The sequence below is a fragment of the Trachinotus anak genome, unplaced genomic scaffold (assembly GCF_046630095.1).
Source record: "Trachinotus anak isolate AG129_WGS33_773 ecotype Australia unplaced genomic scaffold, CSIRO_AGI_Tana_v1 ptg000028l, whole genome shotgun sequence".
Classification (NCBI taxonomy): domain Eukaryota; kingdom Metazoa; phylum Chordata; class Actinopteri; order Carangiformes; family Carangidae; genus Trachinotus; species Trachinotus anak.
In genome coordinates, this window is record NW_027273879.1 from 5,187,285 (window position 1) to 5,205,312 (window position 18,028).

General features: G+C 40.6%; 2 protein-coding genes across 5 annotated transcripts in view; both read right to left on the reverse strand.

Moving 5' to 3' along the window:
- The window catches only part of rpl7a (ribosomal protein L7a), a 164,578-nt gene that overhangs the window by 120,417 nt on the left and 26,133 nt on the right, over positions 1 to 18,028 (reverse strand). The window contains exon 1 of one of the 3 annotated variants that reach the window (XM_071465221.1): positions 15,758 to 15,761. The exons of 1 other annotated variant lie outside the window; for it this stretch is intronic. In XM_071465221.1, the coding sequence (XP_071321322.1) occupies positions 15,758 to 15,760 (3 nt within the window). In that variant the 5' untranslated portion in view covers position 15,761. Of the gene's footprint in view, positions 1 to 12,719; positions 12,724 to 15,757; positions 15,762 to 18,028 lie in introns of those variants that run through there. One more of the 3 variants, XM_071465222.1, reaches the window with a different exon arrangement.
- The window catches only part of LOC139610999 (carboxyl-terminal PDZ ligand of neuronal nitric oxide synthase protein), a 49,974-nt gene continuing 41,189 nt past the window's right edge, over positions 9,244 to 18,028 (reverse strand). The window contains exons 11-12 of one of the 2 annotated variants that reach the window (XR_011686240.1): positions 15,862 to 16,155; positions 11,624 to 11,763 (exon numbers count right to left, since the gene is read on the reverse strand). Coding sequence is in view for 1 of the 2 variants with exons in the window: in XM_071465207.1 (XP_071321308.1) it covers positions 11,199 to 11,763 (565 nt within the window). In the remaining variant the exon portion in view is untranslated. Of the gene's footprint in view, positions 11,764 to 15,861; positions 16,156 to 18,028 lie in introns of both variants that reach the window. The other variant, XM_071465207.1, reaches the window with a different exon arrangement.

The following is an 18,028-nucleotide window of genomic DNA, read 5'->3' on the forward strand; positions in this document are numbered from 1 at the left end:
ACATAGAGGTGTGAAACAACTACAAAAAGATGCAAGGCACACAACAAAGAGTAGCAAAACAACTACAAAGAGCGACAAAATGATTACAAAAATATGCAAAATGACCAAAAAAAAGGTGCAGATCAGCTACACAAAGATACAAAACAGCATCAAAGAGATGTGATGCAACCACAAAGAGAAATAAAATGATGCTGATGGCCATTTCTTAATTGTTTTGTGTGTCTTGCTCCTATGTTTATTCTCTTTACAAATGTGCCTCACTTAATTAAAAAACTGCGCCACAGTCTCGGCACTCCATTCAAAAGTGTCTAAACCTTCGCCTGTGTGTCTGGTGCAGGTGATGAGGTTTCTTCAGCCATTTCACAGGAAGGGAAGTAGAATGATTTTGTTCATTATGTTCATGAATACAGCTCTTTTTCAGCTTGTGGTCAGCACTGATTAAATCACAATAAGCAACGTGATCAGAAGAGAGTGAGGAGTGAATAAAAGGTAGAGCCTTAAGTTGGAGGGAATTACAGAGAAAGCAGGAGCTTTGGTTGTATTTTCGTCGTGTTGTTGTAACTCTCCCCCACGGACGCCCCTTGTGCTGCAGTCAAATCTGATCTCTTCTCGGGAAGTGATGAACTAAATTGAGTGTGAGAACGTATCAGATTTGGAGAGAGCTGAAATAGCACAGCTGGCTGGGCTTATACTGACTGACTCACCGCTCTGTGTCACTGATATTATTACTGTCAGACACACACAGACACACACATATTAAAACCAGGCACATGGGGTCTGATAAGAGGTGACAGATCTTATTTAATGAACATGGAGGCAGGGGGACAGGGTGAAAAAATGCTGACTCATGCTTAAGTATAATTTAATAAAGATGAAAACTTGCAGCCCTTAAACACTGTCCTTTTACAACCTTGTCTTATTGTTCAGTGCTGGGTAGATGTCTATCTGGAAAGTGAAGATATATGTAATTAAACTTGACAACAGCTAATGCTAATCTGTAACTGTCAAGTGGAGTCATACAGTACAGTGGTGGTAGAGTTTTTCAGATTATTCACTCAAATAAAAGGATCAATAACAACAATACACTCTACATCCTACTAAAATAAAAGTATACGAATTTTCACCAAAATGCACTTAAAACCGCAATAAGTGATTTGTGACATCTGCATTGTTCATTTGGAGCTGTGATTCTGGTTATTGGATGAATGTAAGTCAAATATTTACTCTCTTTTAGCTCTGTTTTTGGACGCTACCAACTCTAAGGGAAATATCTGGCTGTTGTGCTATTAAATGCTGCACAAAGGGGCCTCAATGACAATGTTTTGTCACACAAATTTTGCAGTCATTTTATCAGATTTCTTTCTGAAATATTGGATACTTTTTTGCTCTTTGTGCCTTCAAAGGTTACTCAAATTCATATTCAAATGGGTCATGTTCATTCAGCTCTGTTTCAGAGTAATTTGTTTTGACATGGACAATGTCTTTTTATGTTTTTTCTGTGTATGTCTGGACTCCAGGGATACTAGTAAATGCATTAGTGGGACCTCATAGGGATCTTGTAACACATTTAGATGGATAAACTTGGTGTTTTCACTCCATGAACAATCTTTTATCATCAGTGAGTTCTGCACAACATAAAAGCCCTCAAGCAACCACATCTCTTGGCATCCACTGTTACACTCCCTTGCCTGCTTGTGGTATCCATGCAATTCCTGGCCAAATTAGAGCAATACACCATTAATTTCATTGGCCAGCTTCAAAACTCAGTAAAAAGAAAAATAGAAAAAAAAAGTGCTGTGCATCAAAAACTTTACCATTAACAATTAATAAAAACCACAGGGTGGTGACTACACAGCACTGTGTTGTCAGATATTGCCCACAAAGACTACAGCAAAGACAGTTTGCTCAAGCAAATAAAATAAGAAAGAAATACCTCTTTATTTTTAGGAGAAAGCACAATGTAGAAATCTAGCTCAGCTGTCAAAGGAAGGGGAAGTTAGTGAGTAAACGTGAAGCATTTTTATCAACACACAGTTTTTCATTCCAAGGAACAGTGAGTAACTCTCTCCCACTCTCCATTTGTACAAAGGCTGTGCTCAGGATTTTGCCCAGATGGCAGATTACAAGCAAGGTCACACACACAGATAAACACAGAGGATATCAATGAAGTGATTGTTCACTGCTGAAAATCAACGAGGGAATGCTCCTCTACTATTTATTTGAGTATTGCTGTTTTGGTGACCATGAGAGGTCTGTTAAATTCTCTGAAACACACTAACACCACCATGTCACCTATGACCTCAGAGCCATAGCATTGAACCACCGCATTCATTTTAGAGCTGAACCACATAGCTGTCTTTCTGTCAAGAGGGGTTTTACTGAAAAAAAAAAAACTGTCTTCTACAGGTGAACATACACTCTGGTGCAATGTCAATGTAAAGAGGAAGTGAAACTGTTTTGAAACTGTGTCTTCCTCTGGATGGAGTGGGGTGGAGTCACTTTGGGCCCATGGGTGTAGATGACTGATGTGTATTTAGGAACAGGGACTAAGCCGAGTCAAACAAGTTACACAATCTACTATTGCTTTTACACTGTATCATTGTAACCAGTTATAGAGAAGAAATATCCTTCTGTCCGTTTTGCAAAGTATGTGAAATTCTTCCTTCATATTTTTTATGATCTCAGTGTATACATTAAGGTACACATACAGCATGCACATTCAAATTAATTTATATATTGCTGAAGAGGAAGACACATGCACACAGACAGATATCCAAATTATGAATAACAATTTTCAACCAGAAAAAACCCACTCATGTCCTGCTAACAGTCAGTCACCAAATTAAGCTTAGCCTGGTCATTGTGATTTTGTGGAGAACAGTGCAACAACTACAGGCAAAACAATGACAAAGAAACTAAGGGCAAACATTTACCCTCGGCGGGTCAACAAATCTAAATTCAACACATAAACCCACAGCCTTTCAGCAAACTTCCACCTTTTCCCCACATGTTAAGTAATCTAAACTGGAACCTACCATCCGCTCAAGTAAGCACAGGGGTGAGCTAACAGGTGCAAGCACTCAAAGGATATACAAAAAAAAGCAAAACTGGCATTTAAGATACCTAGTAGGTGTTCACAGCTAAGTTTATACAGATAAGCACATGTAAGTGTACAAACTCTGGAAGAATCAAACCTAAGACAGAACGCAGTCACAAACAAAGTGCCAGTCACTCACTGCTCAAAGCACTAATGATGCACACCTGTTTTCAGTCACCACATTCTATGAAACTGGGGGACAAGGTAAACACATGAAGGCACTTGTTTCTCAGACTGATTTTGTGAACGCATCATTTTTTGAACAATACAGAGAACAACAAAGGACCCAACACTGAATCCAGGGGGACCCCATAATTAATGAACCTACAAAGAGTTTGAAAATTCTGTCTGCGAAATTAATGCTGTTAGTGCAGTGGTGTGGTTTTTGCAAAATTTGTGCTCCGACACAAGGATAGCTTGTGTTAAAATGACTAAGGGAGACTGATTTGGAGAGCACTAGCTCTAGTTTTTGGTGTTTAGCATGCATTGGACTAGATTAAAACTGTTCCAAATTGAATAAGGCTTTGTTATGGTTGAATGACAGCTAGGATGCAACACTTTGCATCATTTAACACAAAGCAAACATAAAAATGTTCTTATGAATTACAGCCCAACCCCTTCACACTCAGAGGGACAACGCTGAGGGAGAAATCCTGAGAGAAGATGTGACTGAGGTCCCTAATTGGCCTCATATAACAGAGATTTCTAAAATGGGAAGAATGGACATCTTTTTGGCTTTTGTACTTATCTGAATACTTGCAGTGGGCTGCCTGATAATAAAGCCTGTGGGAAGTAAGAACATGACTGTTGGCTGTGGATGTGCAATGGGCTGTGTGGTCGTTATTTAAGCCATAAGAGTTCTGAAGGTCTCACAATACAGGTCAGTATACAGATAATAAGCTAACAAGATTAGATGTATATGTGCAACTAACCTTGTTATAGTGTTAGTGATTCCAAGAAGATCTAAAACTGTTATTCACGTTTTTAGCCCTGTAGAGTGGCTCCAGTTATGGCAGTGTTCACCACATTCATCCAGACTGAAATATCTCAACAGACATCAAGTTGATTGCCATGAAATTTTTTCTCTAGTGGATGAGGCCTACTGACTTTGGTGATACACACACACACACACACACACACACACACACACACACACACACACACACACACACACACTCACAGACACACACACAGGTTCTGTACAGACACAGAACGATAAACTTTGCACATTCCTACATTAGGACTGTATAATGAGATTTATTAATGTTTGGTGGCTGTGAAGTATAATATTTATAGGCTGTTTTTTTTAATCATGTTAGAGCAAGTTACTGGGTGTGAAAGTTTTTTTCCTCTCATGTTTTGAAGTGAAGGGATTAATTAAAGTCCAAAAGTTTCCATCTCTCATAATCATCCTGTGCCCTGGTTAAGGTTAAAAGGTTGTAAAAACACAGACATAAAATAATCAGAGTCGCACACAAACTCTCTTGGAGCTACAGTATCGTACAGTTTGTGCTTTCTCTAACGACACAGACATTAAATCCCCATAGGCAGCTCAAGGCTTTCAAACACACATTATCAGAAAACACTAACATTACTATTCTGCACCACACCACATCCATGCTCACAAAGACCAAAGAGTGCCAAACCTCCGACCCCATGTTAACTCCTCCATAACATGCAGTAATCGTCTTTGCTCCTCCTCCTTTCCTCTGATCTTCTGTGGGGAGATGTGAGGCTGCTGCCCTATCGCCTGCAGCAGCTGGGGAAAACCACAGCGCTTTTCAGCCAGAGCTGCCAGAGAAAATATCATGCTGTAATTCCATATTCCTTACTTTCTGTGTAAAACCATTAATTATCATATTCTTGAGAATCCCTCTAGATTTTGCTTTCAACAAAAATGGTGTTTACATTGTCATTCACACAATATAAGAACAATAATTCACGTGTGTGTGTGTGTGTGTACATATACATGTACATATACATATAAGGTGTATAATTCAAGAACTGTTTTTACTTATCAACCAAATTGCAGCGGTGCTTCTCAAAAGTTCAAAGGAAACAGGAATCAGGAGTAATATCCACAGGCTAACAAGCTAACACTGAGTGAGTGTGCACGAGAGCTGGTATCAGCAGGAGCTGAGTTGAGTACACAGGTTTGTGGCAACGAGTCTCTTAGGTTAAACTTTGTCACACAGATGACTTTGTAAGACCTTAGGTTTTAATACTTTCATCTGTATGACTTGCAGTTAGCAATGTGTCAAACAGTTATTCCAAGAGTGAGATTAACAAAGCACACTGGATTTGTCAATATAATTTATATCAACATACTAAAGCTGGCCTTTTTGGGAGCCAACAGGAACATCACACGGTTCAACCCACCTCCTGTCTCTCTCTGGCTTTGACTTCAACCCATCAAAAGCCAAACAGTGAACTGGCCAAGCAGCAGCTCTGAAGCAATATCTCCTGCAGAGCTCTTGTCAGCTAGCCGAACATATTGAGGTAGTGTTTCTTTCTTTGGACAACCCCCATTGGCTAAAAAAATCAAACATCACTTTCCAGTCTTGGTCTATAGCTATATTTAGCTTTGCAAAAGGGCCTAGTGCAAACAAGAGCTGCTTGGCTTTCAGACTATGGCTGACCTTTTTGGGCAGGTTGTAAAGGTAGTTGGTGGATACCAAGGGAATTACTTCTCCATTTGACCTCAGAGGAAAAATATTTCTGTGGAAAGGAAATGGTTTGAACCTGGGGTGTGATTATGTCTCCTCCAGGCCCTGACTCCAGACACCTCTCACCTAACGCCCTCCCTCAGAGGTGCCTCACAGGCTCTACAAGCAACACAGCCACTCAAAACAACACTTTGTGCCTGTCTGACCTCTAACCTGTCTAACTTAAGTTAGCTAGAAGCATTTGTGTGTGTTTGTGTGTACATTTTAGTGACAATTTCACATCTAAGACGCTGGGAGAAAGAATGAGTGCAGCATTAACTACTCCAAATATATAATTCTCCTGTCATAAAATCAAAATCTAAGCGTCACACTGACGACGTAAGAGGTCGTTTACTGTCTAAGAGTTTTCAGAAGCAAATGGAAAGGCACAGCATCCCCCTGACAGTCATGCTCTGGCTGGCTGCTGCAGGTCTCCACAGTCCCACCGCTGTTTCTTTATATTCCCAGCTCCATCCTTCTGCCGCGCGCCAATGTTTACATATCTGAAATATCTGTCCTCCAAGTATAGCCATGGCAAAGTGAGAGCAGACTCTGGCTAGGCAGGACCGGAGAGGTATGCTCCACTGCACTGAACCATTTCTGTTGGGTTTAATTTACTAGTAAAGTAAATACAGATATTATCATTCTTATTGTTGTTGTCTGGAATGCATTTTGTTTTTAATCATGTTAACTTTCTCCATGTTAGATTAATCTTTCATACTAATTATTTAGTAAAAAGCCAGACTCAGTCCCAAGGGCAACAAGACTTTGAGGTTTCACTCACCTCTGCAGAGTGAGAAAGAATACAGAGGAACTCCAGACTTGACTTGGACCCAGCCTCTGCTAGCATGATTGTGGGTACTAATCCAGATGCTGTGCCACAGATCAGCATAAAACTCTTTCTGGACAGGGATGATTAATTCAAGATGAGCACTATCCTGGTATTTATTTGCTGGGGTCTTGGGCTGCATAGATACAAGGTCTAAAATAAGATAGTAAAATAAGAGTCTAACCTTTTTTTATAGATTCATAAGTAATTTTTTTCAATAGAACTCTGCACTAAAAACACACAACTAATCAAATTTAGCAAAAAGTAAGGTAAGAATTTCCCTTTTTAACATGTTTTACCATATCAAAAATAGTATGTATCATTTCTGTGAAAACATTGAGTAAAATTTCCAATAACTACAAAATGGACGGTACAAGCATACAGCACTGCTCTCTGGTGAGGTAATCTTGCAAAAACCAGGGCTGCTACAGTGACTCTTTGCTAAAGATAAACTTCATAATAAAGAAATAAATATTCTGATGAACCAAAATTATAATTCAGTTTTTAAAATGAACAAACTAATTAAATAGTAACTAGCCCAGCTTAGCAAAACTGCCATCTCAGCTTTTGACTCTAATCAAGTACATATGAACGGTTAAAGTTGCTCAAAATATTTATATGTATTATATTGTAGATTAGAGATTATTATGTTATATAATATTATGTTGCTATAGATATAAATATTAATATATTAATAAGTTTGTAGGTAGGCTACTGCAGTTCCCCCACATGTTCTCCCGAGACTGTCCAAAGACAAGTGCAGTGTATCTATGATATCATGTTATTATGGTGATGAAAACAGTGAAACATACGAAGGGATTACAACCAACAACTGAAACATCTGTCTACTTCACTGCTTCTGTTCTGCTCTCTTCATTTGCAGGTCAGACCTGGTTACCTGATTTCCTACATTTTCTTGACCTTGAAAGAAAAGGCAGAAATGTTAAGTAACATTATGTCTCAGACTGATTTGGGAGGAAGTGAGGATACATTTCAATATTACAAGTTTGCATTTAAATGAGTGATCAACTAAACATGATATTTAATATGTGTTATTGTGTTATATGTTTGTCCATTATGAATAATCCTATAAATGATATTTAGTAGGAGGGAAAACTGAACACAATTCATTGTTCCATCTTTTTTGTCTCATTTCTTAAAGAAATTGTATATTTCTACCATGATGTGAATATCATAATTGGACTGTAGTACTCAGGCATTTCTGAATGTTTAAAAAAAAAACAGTAAAAAAGTAACAAGAAAGTCAAATCTGCTGCATTATCTTTTCCACTGGCAGCTGTTACAATGGGCAGGCATGTGTAAGAATTCATCCCTGTGCCTGTGATCACTAGCTTCACACACAAAGCTTTGATCACTGCCGGGCTCTCTCCTGTCTATACGAAGACTAATGACAGCATTTCAGCAGCATTAATGGGCACATGAAGGACGATAGCCATCTAATATAAGCAGCTATGTAAAGCCACAGAGGTTAACAGTCGGCATCAATTTGAGATCTGACTCTTTGCAGGTATGTCGGATTGATCACAGATCAGATGCAGTCTGGTATTGACAGAGGCCACCTCAGAGACACGGCCTCCTCAGATGGAGGCCACCTCTCTGGAGACAGAGAAGAAAAGAGGACGGAGAAGCTTCTGCTATCCTGAGCCACACAGACATCCTGCATTATTGATTATTCATTTGGGGAATTCCAAGATGAGAGAGGACATGAAGGCGCACGGGGAGAAATAGGTTCCCTGTGCTACAAATAAAACAAACCACACATATCACCAATTCTATTGTTTAGACTGTACCAGACGTGGTGTTTGCACTCCTGAGATCAGAGCAGTGCAGGGGAAATAACAGCCCTGACACCTTAGAGCTGAAGGATTTCCTATTTTCCCCAATTCTCATTACTACATCCCACTGAGGCCCTGAGCACATTAAGCCTGTCAGTCACCTGTTCCTGCTCTGCAGCGACAGTGCACACTGCAGAGACGCGCTTTCTGGGCTTGAGGAAAACAGAGAAAAAACAGCTCACTGTCAAAAGGCTCCGTGGGAGCGGAACAGGAGGTGGCAGAGGTGGCAGAAAGTCTCAACGAGCCCTGGAAATGTTACACGTGTGGGAAAGAGCTTGAGAGACATGAATTGTTAATGCAAAATGTGAGACATAATTAATGCAGAGTAAAAGGGCAGAGGAGGAGAGCAGACAGACTATTCTTGTTCCCATTCAAACTGAGGAGATGAAGTGAGCAGTGTTACTTTTTTAAATAGGCCTAAGGCTGCATTGTTACTCTGTGGTTTGAATCCATCTGTGAACTGCTCGTTATGATTTCCTCTCCTGCCCCTGTTTGAATACTACATGTGAATGCTTTACACTTTTGAAGCCTGATCTTCCCACAGTACATTCAACCCATTCAGTGGATATTGACTGGGTATGTTTGCTGCGCTGCAGTGAGGGGAACTTACACTGAAGAGGAAGAGGTGTATCAACAGGAAGCCAGCGGGTAAAATCCATGCAATCATATGCAATTTCAGCATTAAAGAAAACATGGAGAGAGTACAAACACATTCTGGATTAAAAACAAACAAACAAACAAACAAAAAAACACAAATAAGTGGCGACGTTCTTCAACTATTCCTCTTTATTATTTTTTTCTTCCACGTGTTATTGCTGTTATAGCTCCCTGCCACATGTGATGTTGAGAAAAGCCTCGCTTCCAGGTGTAAAAAGGTTTGCGGGCATTTTACACCAGCACCTTTACACCACCCCTCCTCTCACACCTCTCTTCGCTTTTTCCGCTCGTGTCCATTAATTGTCACTTCTACCTGCCGTAGGTTACAACAATGCGCTTAACTGAATGAAACACTATTAACAACACCGTACAATCTTACCACATTATTGTAAAAAGAAATAAAATGGGAATTTGAACAGCTACATCTTCAGCTCTAGGGCAAAAACATAATTATTTTCACTTTCAGTTCATCTGTTGGCTATTTCCTCGATCATTTTCTCCATTTATTTATCACTTGATCTATAAATGTCAGTACAAAGCCTATACACATTCAGTTTACTAAACATCCGGAAAAAAAACCCCACAAAATATTCAGCAAATATTTACATTTGAGATGAACAGACTTATAATCATCAGAATTGTTCCTGTTGATCGACTAATCAATTAATTGTTTCAGCTCTATTCATCTCATTTTCATACATTTTTTCAGCACTGAAAAATAATGGCAGTTTTTTACTGATATGTTTTGTTTGCATAAATATTATAATGATTTAGAGCTACATCTAACGACTATTTTTAATTATTTGTCTGCAAATAATTTTCTTCCTTAATTGACTGATTGTTTGGTCTATAAAATCCAAAAATAGTGAAAAATGCCTGTAACATTTTCCCAGAGTCCTTGGTTGACGATTAAGCTACAAGCACAAAAGGACGATGGACATTGTGTGGCGACAATGTCATCTTAATTTGTCCTGAGAGGTGTAAATGACACAGATTTTCTGGTCTTTCAGAATTTCACAAAGAGAAAGGCTGAAAAGAAACACTTCATCTGCCAAACTGTCTTTCTCCAAGGTCTTCTGTGATTCCCCAATTATCTTCCCACTGAGCCTGACTCTTCATTTTATAACACACTCCCCACTCAGACAGGTGCAATCCAAAGCTTTCCAGGCCGTTAGCTCACTGAGGCTTTGCTTTCTTCCTGTGTTGTTTCTCAAGACTAAAATCATTTTCATTCAGTGCGATAATCCCTTTGTTTTGAAGGACTGCAATCATGCTACATACAGAATAAATGCAATACTGAACACAAATTCCCTTTGGCTATTCCACTAATTATTCCAGCGCTGCTTTTAAAGCCTTTAAGTCTGAAAAACCCAAAATACAAGTAGCACAAAACATTCTCTAACATGCTCAATTCTGATAATACAAAAACCTACTGCACAGCCACAAGTGGATGCGCAAAAACCAAAACACAACTACATCTGCTCACCTCTATCCTGCCCTTTTCCCTTTACTGACTTTCTTGTTCTTTTCTTTCCACCCATCATCTGCTTAGGGGCTTTTGCAGAAGGCGAGGCTCTTCCCAACATCAACAACATTTGCGTCACCATCACTCTGTGAAATCTGCAGAAAATGGCATTTCCACATCAGTTTGCACCACAAGCGAAGCATCATACAAAATAATGGTTTAATGTTGACTACTAGCAAAAATAAAAATGTGTTCCCTCATTGGCTTATGGTAAATGATGTGTGACTTTAACAGTGCAAGAGCTGCTACATGTATTCTGCTTAACATTCTAGTCACTAAAAAGTAAATTAGGTCATTAATTTCATTACAAAAATACTAAATCTGTCCATTAGCTAATAATTTATACAATAGATTATTTTTTCAGTTACTGGCAATGCTATGTCTGGACTGTGTCACAGGTGGACAGAATAATTAAAGGTCCTGAAATGGAGCCCAGTGCAAACATAGGAGGGTCTGACAGTAAGTATTGCATTAAAAGCTGATTGAGGAACATAGTGAAAGGTATCAAGGGGAACACCAGCCCATCCTCCTAACTCCGTTGAGGGACATTAGGGTCTTCTTGGCTGCTCTCCAGCAGCTCATCCTCAGAAAAACTGATGTGAAGGCAGGTATCATTCACAGGGGATGAGAAGGGCAGTGGATGCTCAAAGGTGTCCGAGTGCGAGGCGAGGGTGGGGGGCTCTGCAGGATATGACTCGCAGGGAGAGAGAACGGCTTCACTTCTCTCCTCCAGGGGACTGTCACAGCCGCTGGAGGCTGTTAAAAAGGTCCCACGGTCCCCGAACAGGTCGTCGTCGTCACGCAGGGGCGACAGCAGGGACTTGGTCTCGGAGCGGACCCCCGAGTCCTCGCTGGCTGAACTGGAGCTGCTCTCGCCGTTGCTGAGGGAGTGGAAATCGGCGGATGACAGGGAGCTGGGGGTGATGTCTGGGAATGACAGGCTGCTGCTGCGGCTGGGTGCTGCATCATTAGCGGTGACCTCTCCAGGCATGGGCACAGCTGTGACTTCTGACCCCGGAGACAAGGTCCTGCTGGCCCTCTTACGGTTCAGGGACGGTGGAGGGGGGTCAAGTTTGGGGATTGTCTGTTTACACCTGCAAGTAACAGAACAGATGCACTGGTTAGTGAAGTCTGACAAAAAGCCTTGGTTAACATGCTGAGAATTTGTCAGTGGGTCCATTTGCTAATTCAGATAAAGCATCATTTCTCTGTACCAAGAAGTGAGAGAATAAGCCTCAAGCCAGTTTTCCTCTCCATCAGTCACATTATACCCCATTAACCTGAGCATACTGTGACGTGAGCTGTTACTAGACGAAGACACTAACTCTCTCTTTCTCTGGCTCCCTGTTGTTTCAGCTGTTTCGGGACTTATCTACATCCCACAGCTCCATGCTGAGAAAACAGAGGGACAGGGTAGAAAGAGAGCCAAAGAAAAAAAAAAAAAAAAAAAAGAGTTGAGGGGGTAAGGAAGCGAGGAAAGAGCTGCAGGCTTTCCTCTCCTCATACACACACACCAAAAATAGCTACACTGCAGTCTCCCTGATGGTACCACAATAATGCTACGACAAGCACCAGTGCGCACAACCACACACAATCTCAGCTATTCTCTTGGAAAATGAGTCCTGACACACAGTTGCTAACAAGCCTCGCTTCCTCCCCGACTCCTCCCATCTACATCAGACCAGTGGCTGCTAACTTCGTTCCCCTGTGAAATCTGGTCTGTGGTTGAATCCTGGTCTCGGTAATGAACTTATGTGACTTGCTGATATATTTACTGTCTGCTTCTGTGCGAGGATGGTGTTAACAACTATAGTAATGACAGGCTTGTAGTGGAGCAGGGAAACCATAATTAGCTGCTGTGTCCTATTCTAACAAATGGAGGAGCAAGTCAAGAACTCTCACTGACTGCAGTGTCAGAAGTGGTATCATTAGTTTTAATAAGCATGCTAGTAGCATGTATCTGTGCTGGTGTTTTGTACAGACACCCATGCTGCCCAAACGATGAATCCTACTGACTCGGTGATCCCCTGACTTTATTCTCTACTGCCACCATGACGTGCACATATTTGGTTTTGAGTGAAATGTCTCAACAACTATTGAAAAAATTGCCATTCATGTGTCCATAAGTATAAATTGTGATAAATGTGGTTCCCATGATTTTTCATCTAGAAAAATCCATCGCCAGAGCAAAACTTAAATGTGTCCAATACTGAGTACCTGCAAAAAATACCTGCAGCACTAATTCCCTTCATGTTCAGCTACTTTGTGCTAATTCGCAAATGTCAGCATGCTAAAACGCTAAACCAAGATAGTGAACATGCTAAACATTAACATTATAATTGAGCGCGTGCTAGCATGCTAACATTAGCATTTAGCTCAAAGCACTATAAGTACAGCCTCAAAGCGCAGCTAGCATGGCTGCTGACTTTTGGTCATTTTTCATGTCTGACACCACATTATTTACTGTCTGTTTATTTTGTTAACTGGTCAAAAACACAGCTACACACTTTAGCTAAATGTTAACACTTTCAGTGTAATAGGCCTTTTTCACAACAGGCAGGAAGAGGCCGGTCCTAGAACTGGCACACCTGAATAGTAAACAGCCAATATTATTAATTTTTATCATTAATTACACTTGTGCTTCTAAAATCAACCTGTCTGCTGTGGAAAAATGTCTAATTATGAAACCCTGAAAATCAGATAATAGTATAAGATTTTCTGTGGATTCAGCTATCCAAATAATTTATGAAAGAATAGTTGGTCTTCAATTTTTTGCTGGCTAGCTTATAGCTGCTGGCGAAGTAGATACAGTTTACCCAGTTATTGCTTGATAAGAAGTCAGCTGGGTTGGCCACTGTAGCTAAACCTGAGCAAACACACTACAATGCAGATAAGGCCGGGTCATGCTGCCAAGCATCTAGCCATTTACTTATGTGAGGATTCAAGAATACTTTGATACGATATAATTAGCAACTACCAGGAACATGAGTGGCACTGGATAAGTAGGGATAACAGCCCAGCAAAGCAGTGTGGCAGGCCATGGCAGCTTATAGCCTACAGCAGATAGAGGGTAGATATGAGGCTTGGTCAAGCTGCTGAGTGTTTGCTCTTTCCTTGGGCGAGAGTACAAAGGTAAAAGCAGCTTAAAAGGTACGAGGAATAAACAAGATTTTATTTCATTCAAGGAAATCACAGTAGCTGACATGGTTCTCCTGAAGCCAAATAAAACCCTCGAATGCTTTAATACTTCTGTTGTTTCCCCCCCTGGAGTAACAGTTTCTTTGTGGTTTACACACACAATCAGCACAGTTTAAAGTTTGATGCTGCTGTGGTCTCATGTTATGTTTGCATGTGTGCGTTGCCAGGATGTGGAGATTAATTTGCATCCCGATCAAGACGCAGGCTGCTTTCTTTCCTTCCCAGACTCATTATCATAACTTGGAGTCAGCACTCCTCTTGTCTGTCACACTGACGCCCAGTCTCTGCCTCACTGCCCCATCCCTCTCTCCTGTTTTTCCTTTCCATTTTTTCTGCCTTTCTATTTATTATTCCATCTTTGTGTCTCCATTCATCTTGCTCTAGTCTCATTCAGCCTACCTGCCATGCATCTCAGCCACCGGAGCAACTGGTCTTTTTCCTTCAGCCTTTCTTTTCCAGAAATTTGGAAATTCTGTCTCACACAATATTAAAATAAAAGGACAGATGAATTGACTTAAATCCAATTCCATCCACTCAGCTTAATAATTCATACCCTATTTATGCAATTTTGGACATCAATATTGGTAGCCTCTCTGTGGCAAAGAGCAAGAACGGCAATGTTATTTTGAGTCTTAAATGCTAAATCTGGTTTTCTTTTGAGAGATATTAGATTTCTTCCTTTGACTAGAAAACGGTAATTTTATGTTGCTTACAGACCACAGTCCTCTGACAAAGCAGAGCTAATTCCGCTTTAAACATATTTTAGCAGAATATTCCTCTCTTAGGTGCACAGAGCGGAAGACCAGCTAAGGCCTGGGATCACACTTTTGACAATGATATGGCCCACAGTCCTCAAATCTTCCAGCGCTTATTATACCGTGAGTGTGGGACTTAAGCTCTCCAACTAGAAGAGATTATTAGGAGCTTGTTCAAGTCAGACCATTTATGACAGCTCTCATTTACTCATATAATTGCATATGACTGCTAGAGAAGAATATCTACAATATTCCTACCATTTTGGCAGCCACTGCTTTCAGTTTAGTGTGAAATGAAAATGAACTTGCAGAGACTTTAAGTTAATCCGTCACAGTGAGCAAATCATTGGGTTTTCTGTTTCAAAGTAAGACTATCATTTTGTGTTAATGCAGATGCAAACAGATTATTTCATGTCTTGTAAAATGGTGCGTTTAAGTGTGGGTGGAAAGCTCTGATATCAGAGAATAAGCTGCCGCAAAGCAACATTTGTCATGTCCAGAGCCACAAAAATTCACATGAACCTCTTTACGTGATTCTCATTTGTTAATCGTTTGTCTTTCTGGTTTATTTTTATGCTTGTTAATAAAATACAATTCCAATTCTATTGTCTGCCACAAAATCAAATGGGTTAATTTCCTTATGCTGCTCTTCTACTGGCTGCTGGTCAAACGTGAAGCAGTACACCATGTGAGACCTCTGATGCTGTATGCCTGAGGCTTGGCTTACTACATCCTCCATCTGGAGGATGGAGTTTTGGTAAGATTCAGTAAAGCATAACATGCACACGACAAAAACAAACACTAAAATATAACACAAACGCCACCGTAACACAGTGAGTGTAAGACAGGGACATCAAGGCGTACTTCTCTCCTGCCTCTGCTCTGACAGGTTTGCTGTTCAGGCTGAACCTCCACTGACAAAATAATACACCCAATCTTGACAAGGATGTTTCTGCTACTCTGGCAAAAGTGTGAGAGGGAAAAACAACCGCTCACACTCCAGCAAAGTGTGCACAATACATGTGTGACTCACCAATTACCTCAATGCTAATGTGGTTACAAATTTGCAAAACCACATCCGCATATAAGAGCTATTATGCAGCTATTAGCAGAGAAATCACCGGTGAGACCCACACATGAGCCAGCTAACACCCACAGTGTTCGTCCACCACATGCCTAGTCCCATGCTTGTGCCACAGACACTGGTTCCGCATGCTGGTTGTCATGAGTAATACTCACATAGAGGGAGGAGAAGGGGCAGAGAGGAGAAGAGGAAGAGGAGGAGGAGAGGAAGGGGGCTTAGGCAGTGGCAGAGAGCTCCCCAGGCTCCTAGGGAGAGGCAGGTTGGTGCAGCAAACGATGAGAGGGACAGGGGTGGGGACGGGGCGATGGAAGGCATGAGCTGTGGGTTTAAGGCAGCTGCTGCGGGCTGGGTGTTATTCTGGGAGTTCAGTTTGTTTGTTTGGGCAGACTGACGGGAAAATGAGGGATGGTTAGATGAGGAAGAGGATGAGCAGGAGCGGGTCCTCACACCTGTACCAAAGAGAGGCAACAGTTAGACTACAGAGGATCAGGGATCTACACTGTCTAAGGGAGCAAGACTAGAAAATTTAAAAGCCCACACCAGTGATTTTGCAGATTTTAGCACATTAAAGCCACTATGTGAAAGATTTGAACCTTTCTAACTGGGTATTCCTGTCACAGCTGCAGGCGAGGTATTATTTAAAAACTCTTCTTTGGTTGTCTGTACAGAAAAGTTTGACATCTCAGATTTGAGGATCAGCACTGGTAAGAAAAAAAAAAAGTATTCTTCAAATCTCAATGGTTCAAACAGATCTTTAGAGTGTAGTGAACTATAGGGCAATGGCTGCAAACAGCAAAGTTTACCTTATGATACAACTGCCAAATTCATATTATCGTTTTTTTGTCTTCCAGGTTTAATTTCTGACAACATGCAGTAGAAAATCATTGCACACCTGTTCACAAATCAGATGCTGGGGATTCCCACAAATACCTAACCACTCAATTACTGCAGGGTTTATTAAAACAGTCTCTGCTTTCAGGTGATGGGCTGCCTGAAACTTTCCTTATTACACTGAATATACACTTTATATTACAGGTTTGTACTTCATTTTTACCTACTATTGTCATTCCTTTTCCCCCATGTTGTAATTCAACTACTGCTGCAACTCAAATACACACAACACTGCATGTCTGTCTGCTCCGGAATAGAGATACATTCTCTATTACTCTTCCCCTTTTTTCTTTCAAGTTTTTGTTAACTGTTGTCTTCACAAAATTGAGGGACTTGAGATAGAGAGTGTTGTTTGTTGTTGTATGTCCTTGTGCTTTTATGTTGAGCTTATATTTGTCTAGACAGGAGCGAAACAGTTGTGGAGACTGTGAATTTTTGTAATTTTTGTAATTGATTTTGGGCAAGGTAGATAAAACTGACTTGACTTCACAAATAAATGTTTCATATTGTACTGATGTTGACGGAAGCATCTTGAATCTTACCTATCCTTTGGGAAATGTCAGTAAGATAAAACAAGCAGTATGAAGGAATACATGACTGAAAACACACGAGATGTGCGTTAGGCTATTCGCTGCTGATAGTTGTTTGTTTTTGGGCTAATTAAAAGCAAAAATTAAGATTAATACAAAGACTAAAGCAGCAAAAGTGTTTCAGAGGTTAAAACAAAGTCCCCCGTGGTGTCTGCAGTACATATGACTCACAAGCACAGCATGCTTTCTGAATTCACCATTCAATTAACAGGAACAAAGGAGGCAATCAAGAGAATAGCATGAAAAATAGCAACACTTTCTTCTTTCAAAAAACAACCAGGAGCTCTGCAGATTAGCAAGTGGAGACAAAAGGAATCAGTAAAACATCTTCATTTGACATTCGGTCACGTCTCTGAAAAGAACCTTACCTGCAAAATCATTTACACTCCAGCCTTTGAGACAGAAAGTCAGAGACACAAAGCAACTAAAAAAACAAGTAGGAGAAGAGACACTGGGCCTTCGGAAATGAACACACACTCATCTCAGAGTGTGTAAGATGTTTAAGCATGTAGGTGGATGAACAGGAAAGTGTTCGCAAAACTTCAGTTCAATCCAAACAGCTATATTCTAAAGAGCAGCCCTGCCTGACACAACCCCAGTCAAACATTTTTTAGTGACTGACAAGCTGAATTTCCACCAAGTATCACATTCATTCCAATATGTGTGCGGGAGCTGATAAATCGTGCCGCAACCCTCTTAAAAACGTCAGCTTCTATCTCTCAACAACGGTGTGAAGCAGTGTGTAAATCCAGCTGACAGAACCAGCTCCACCCAAACGCTCGGCAACATCAGCCATTACAGTCCCATCACATCGCTGCAATCAAATTACTGGCCGACGACG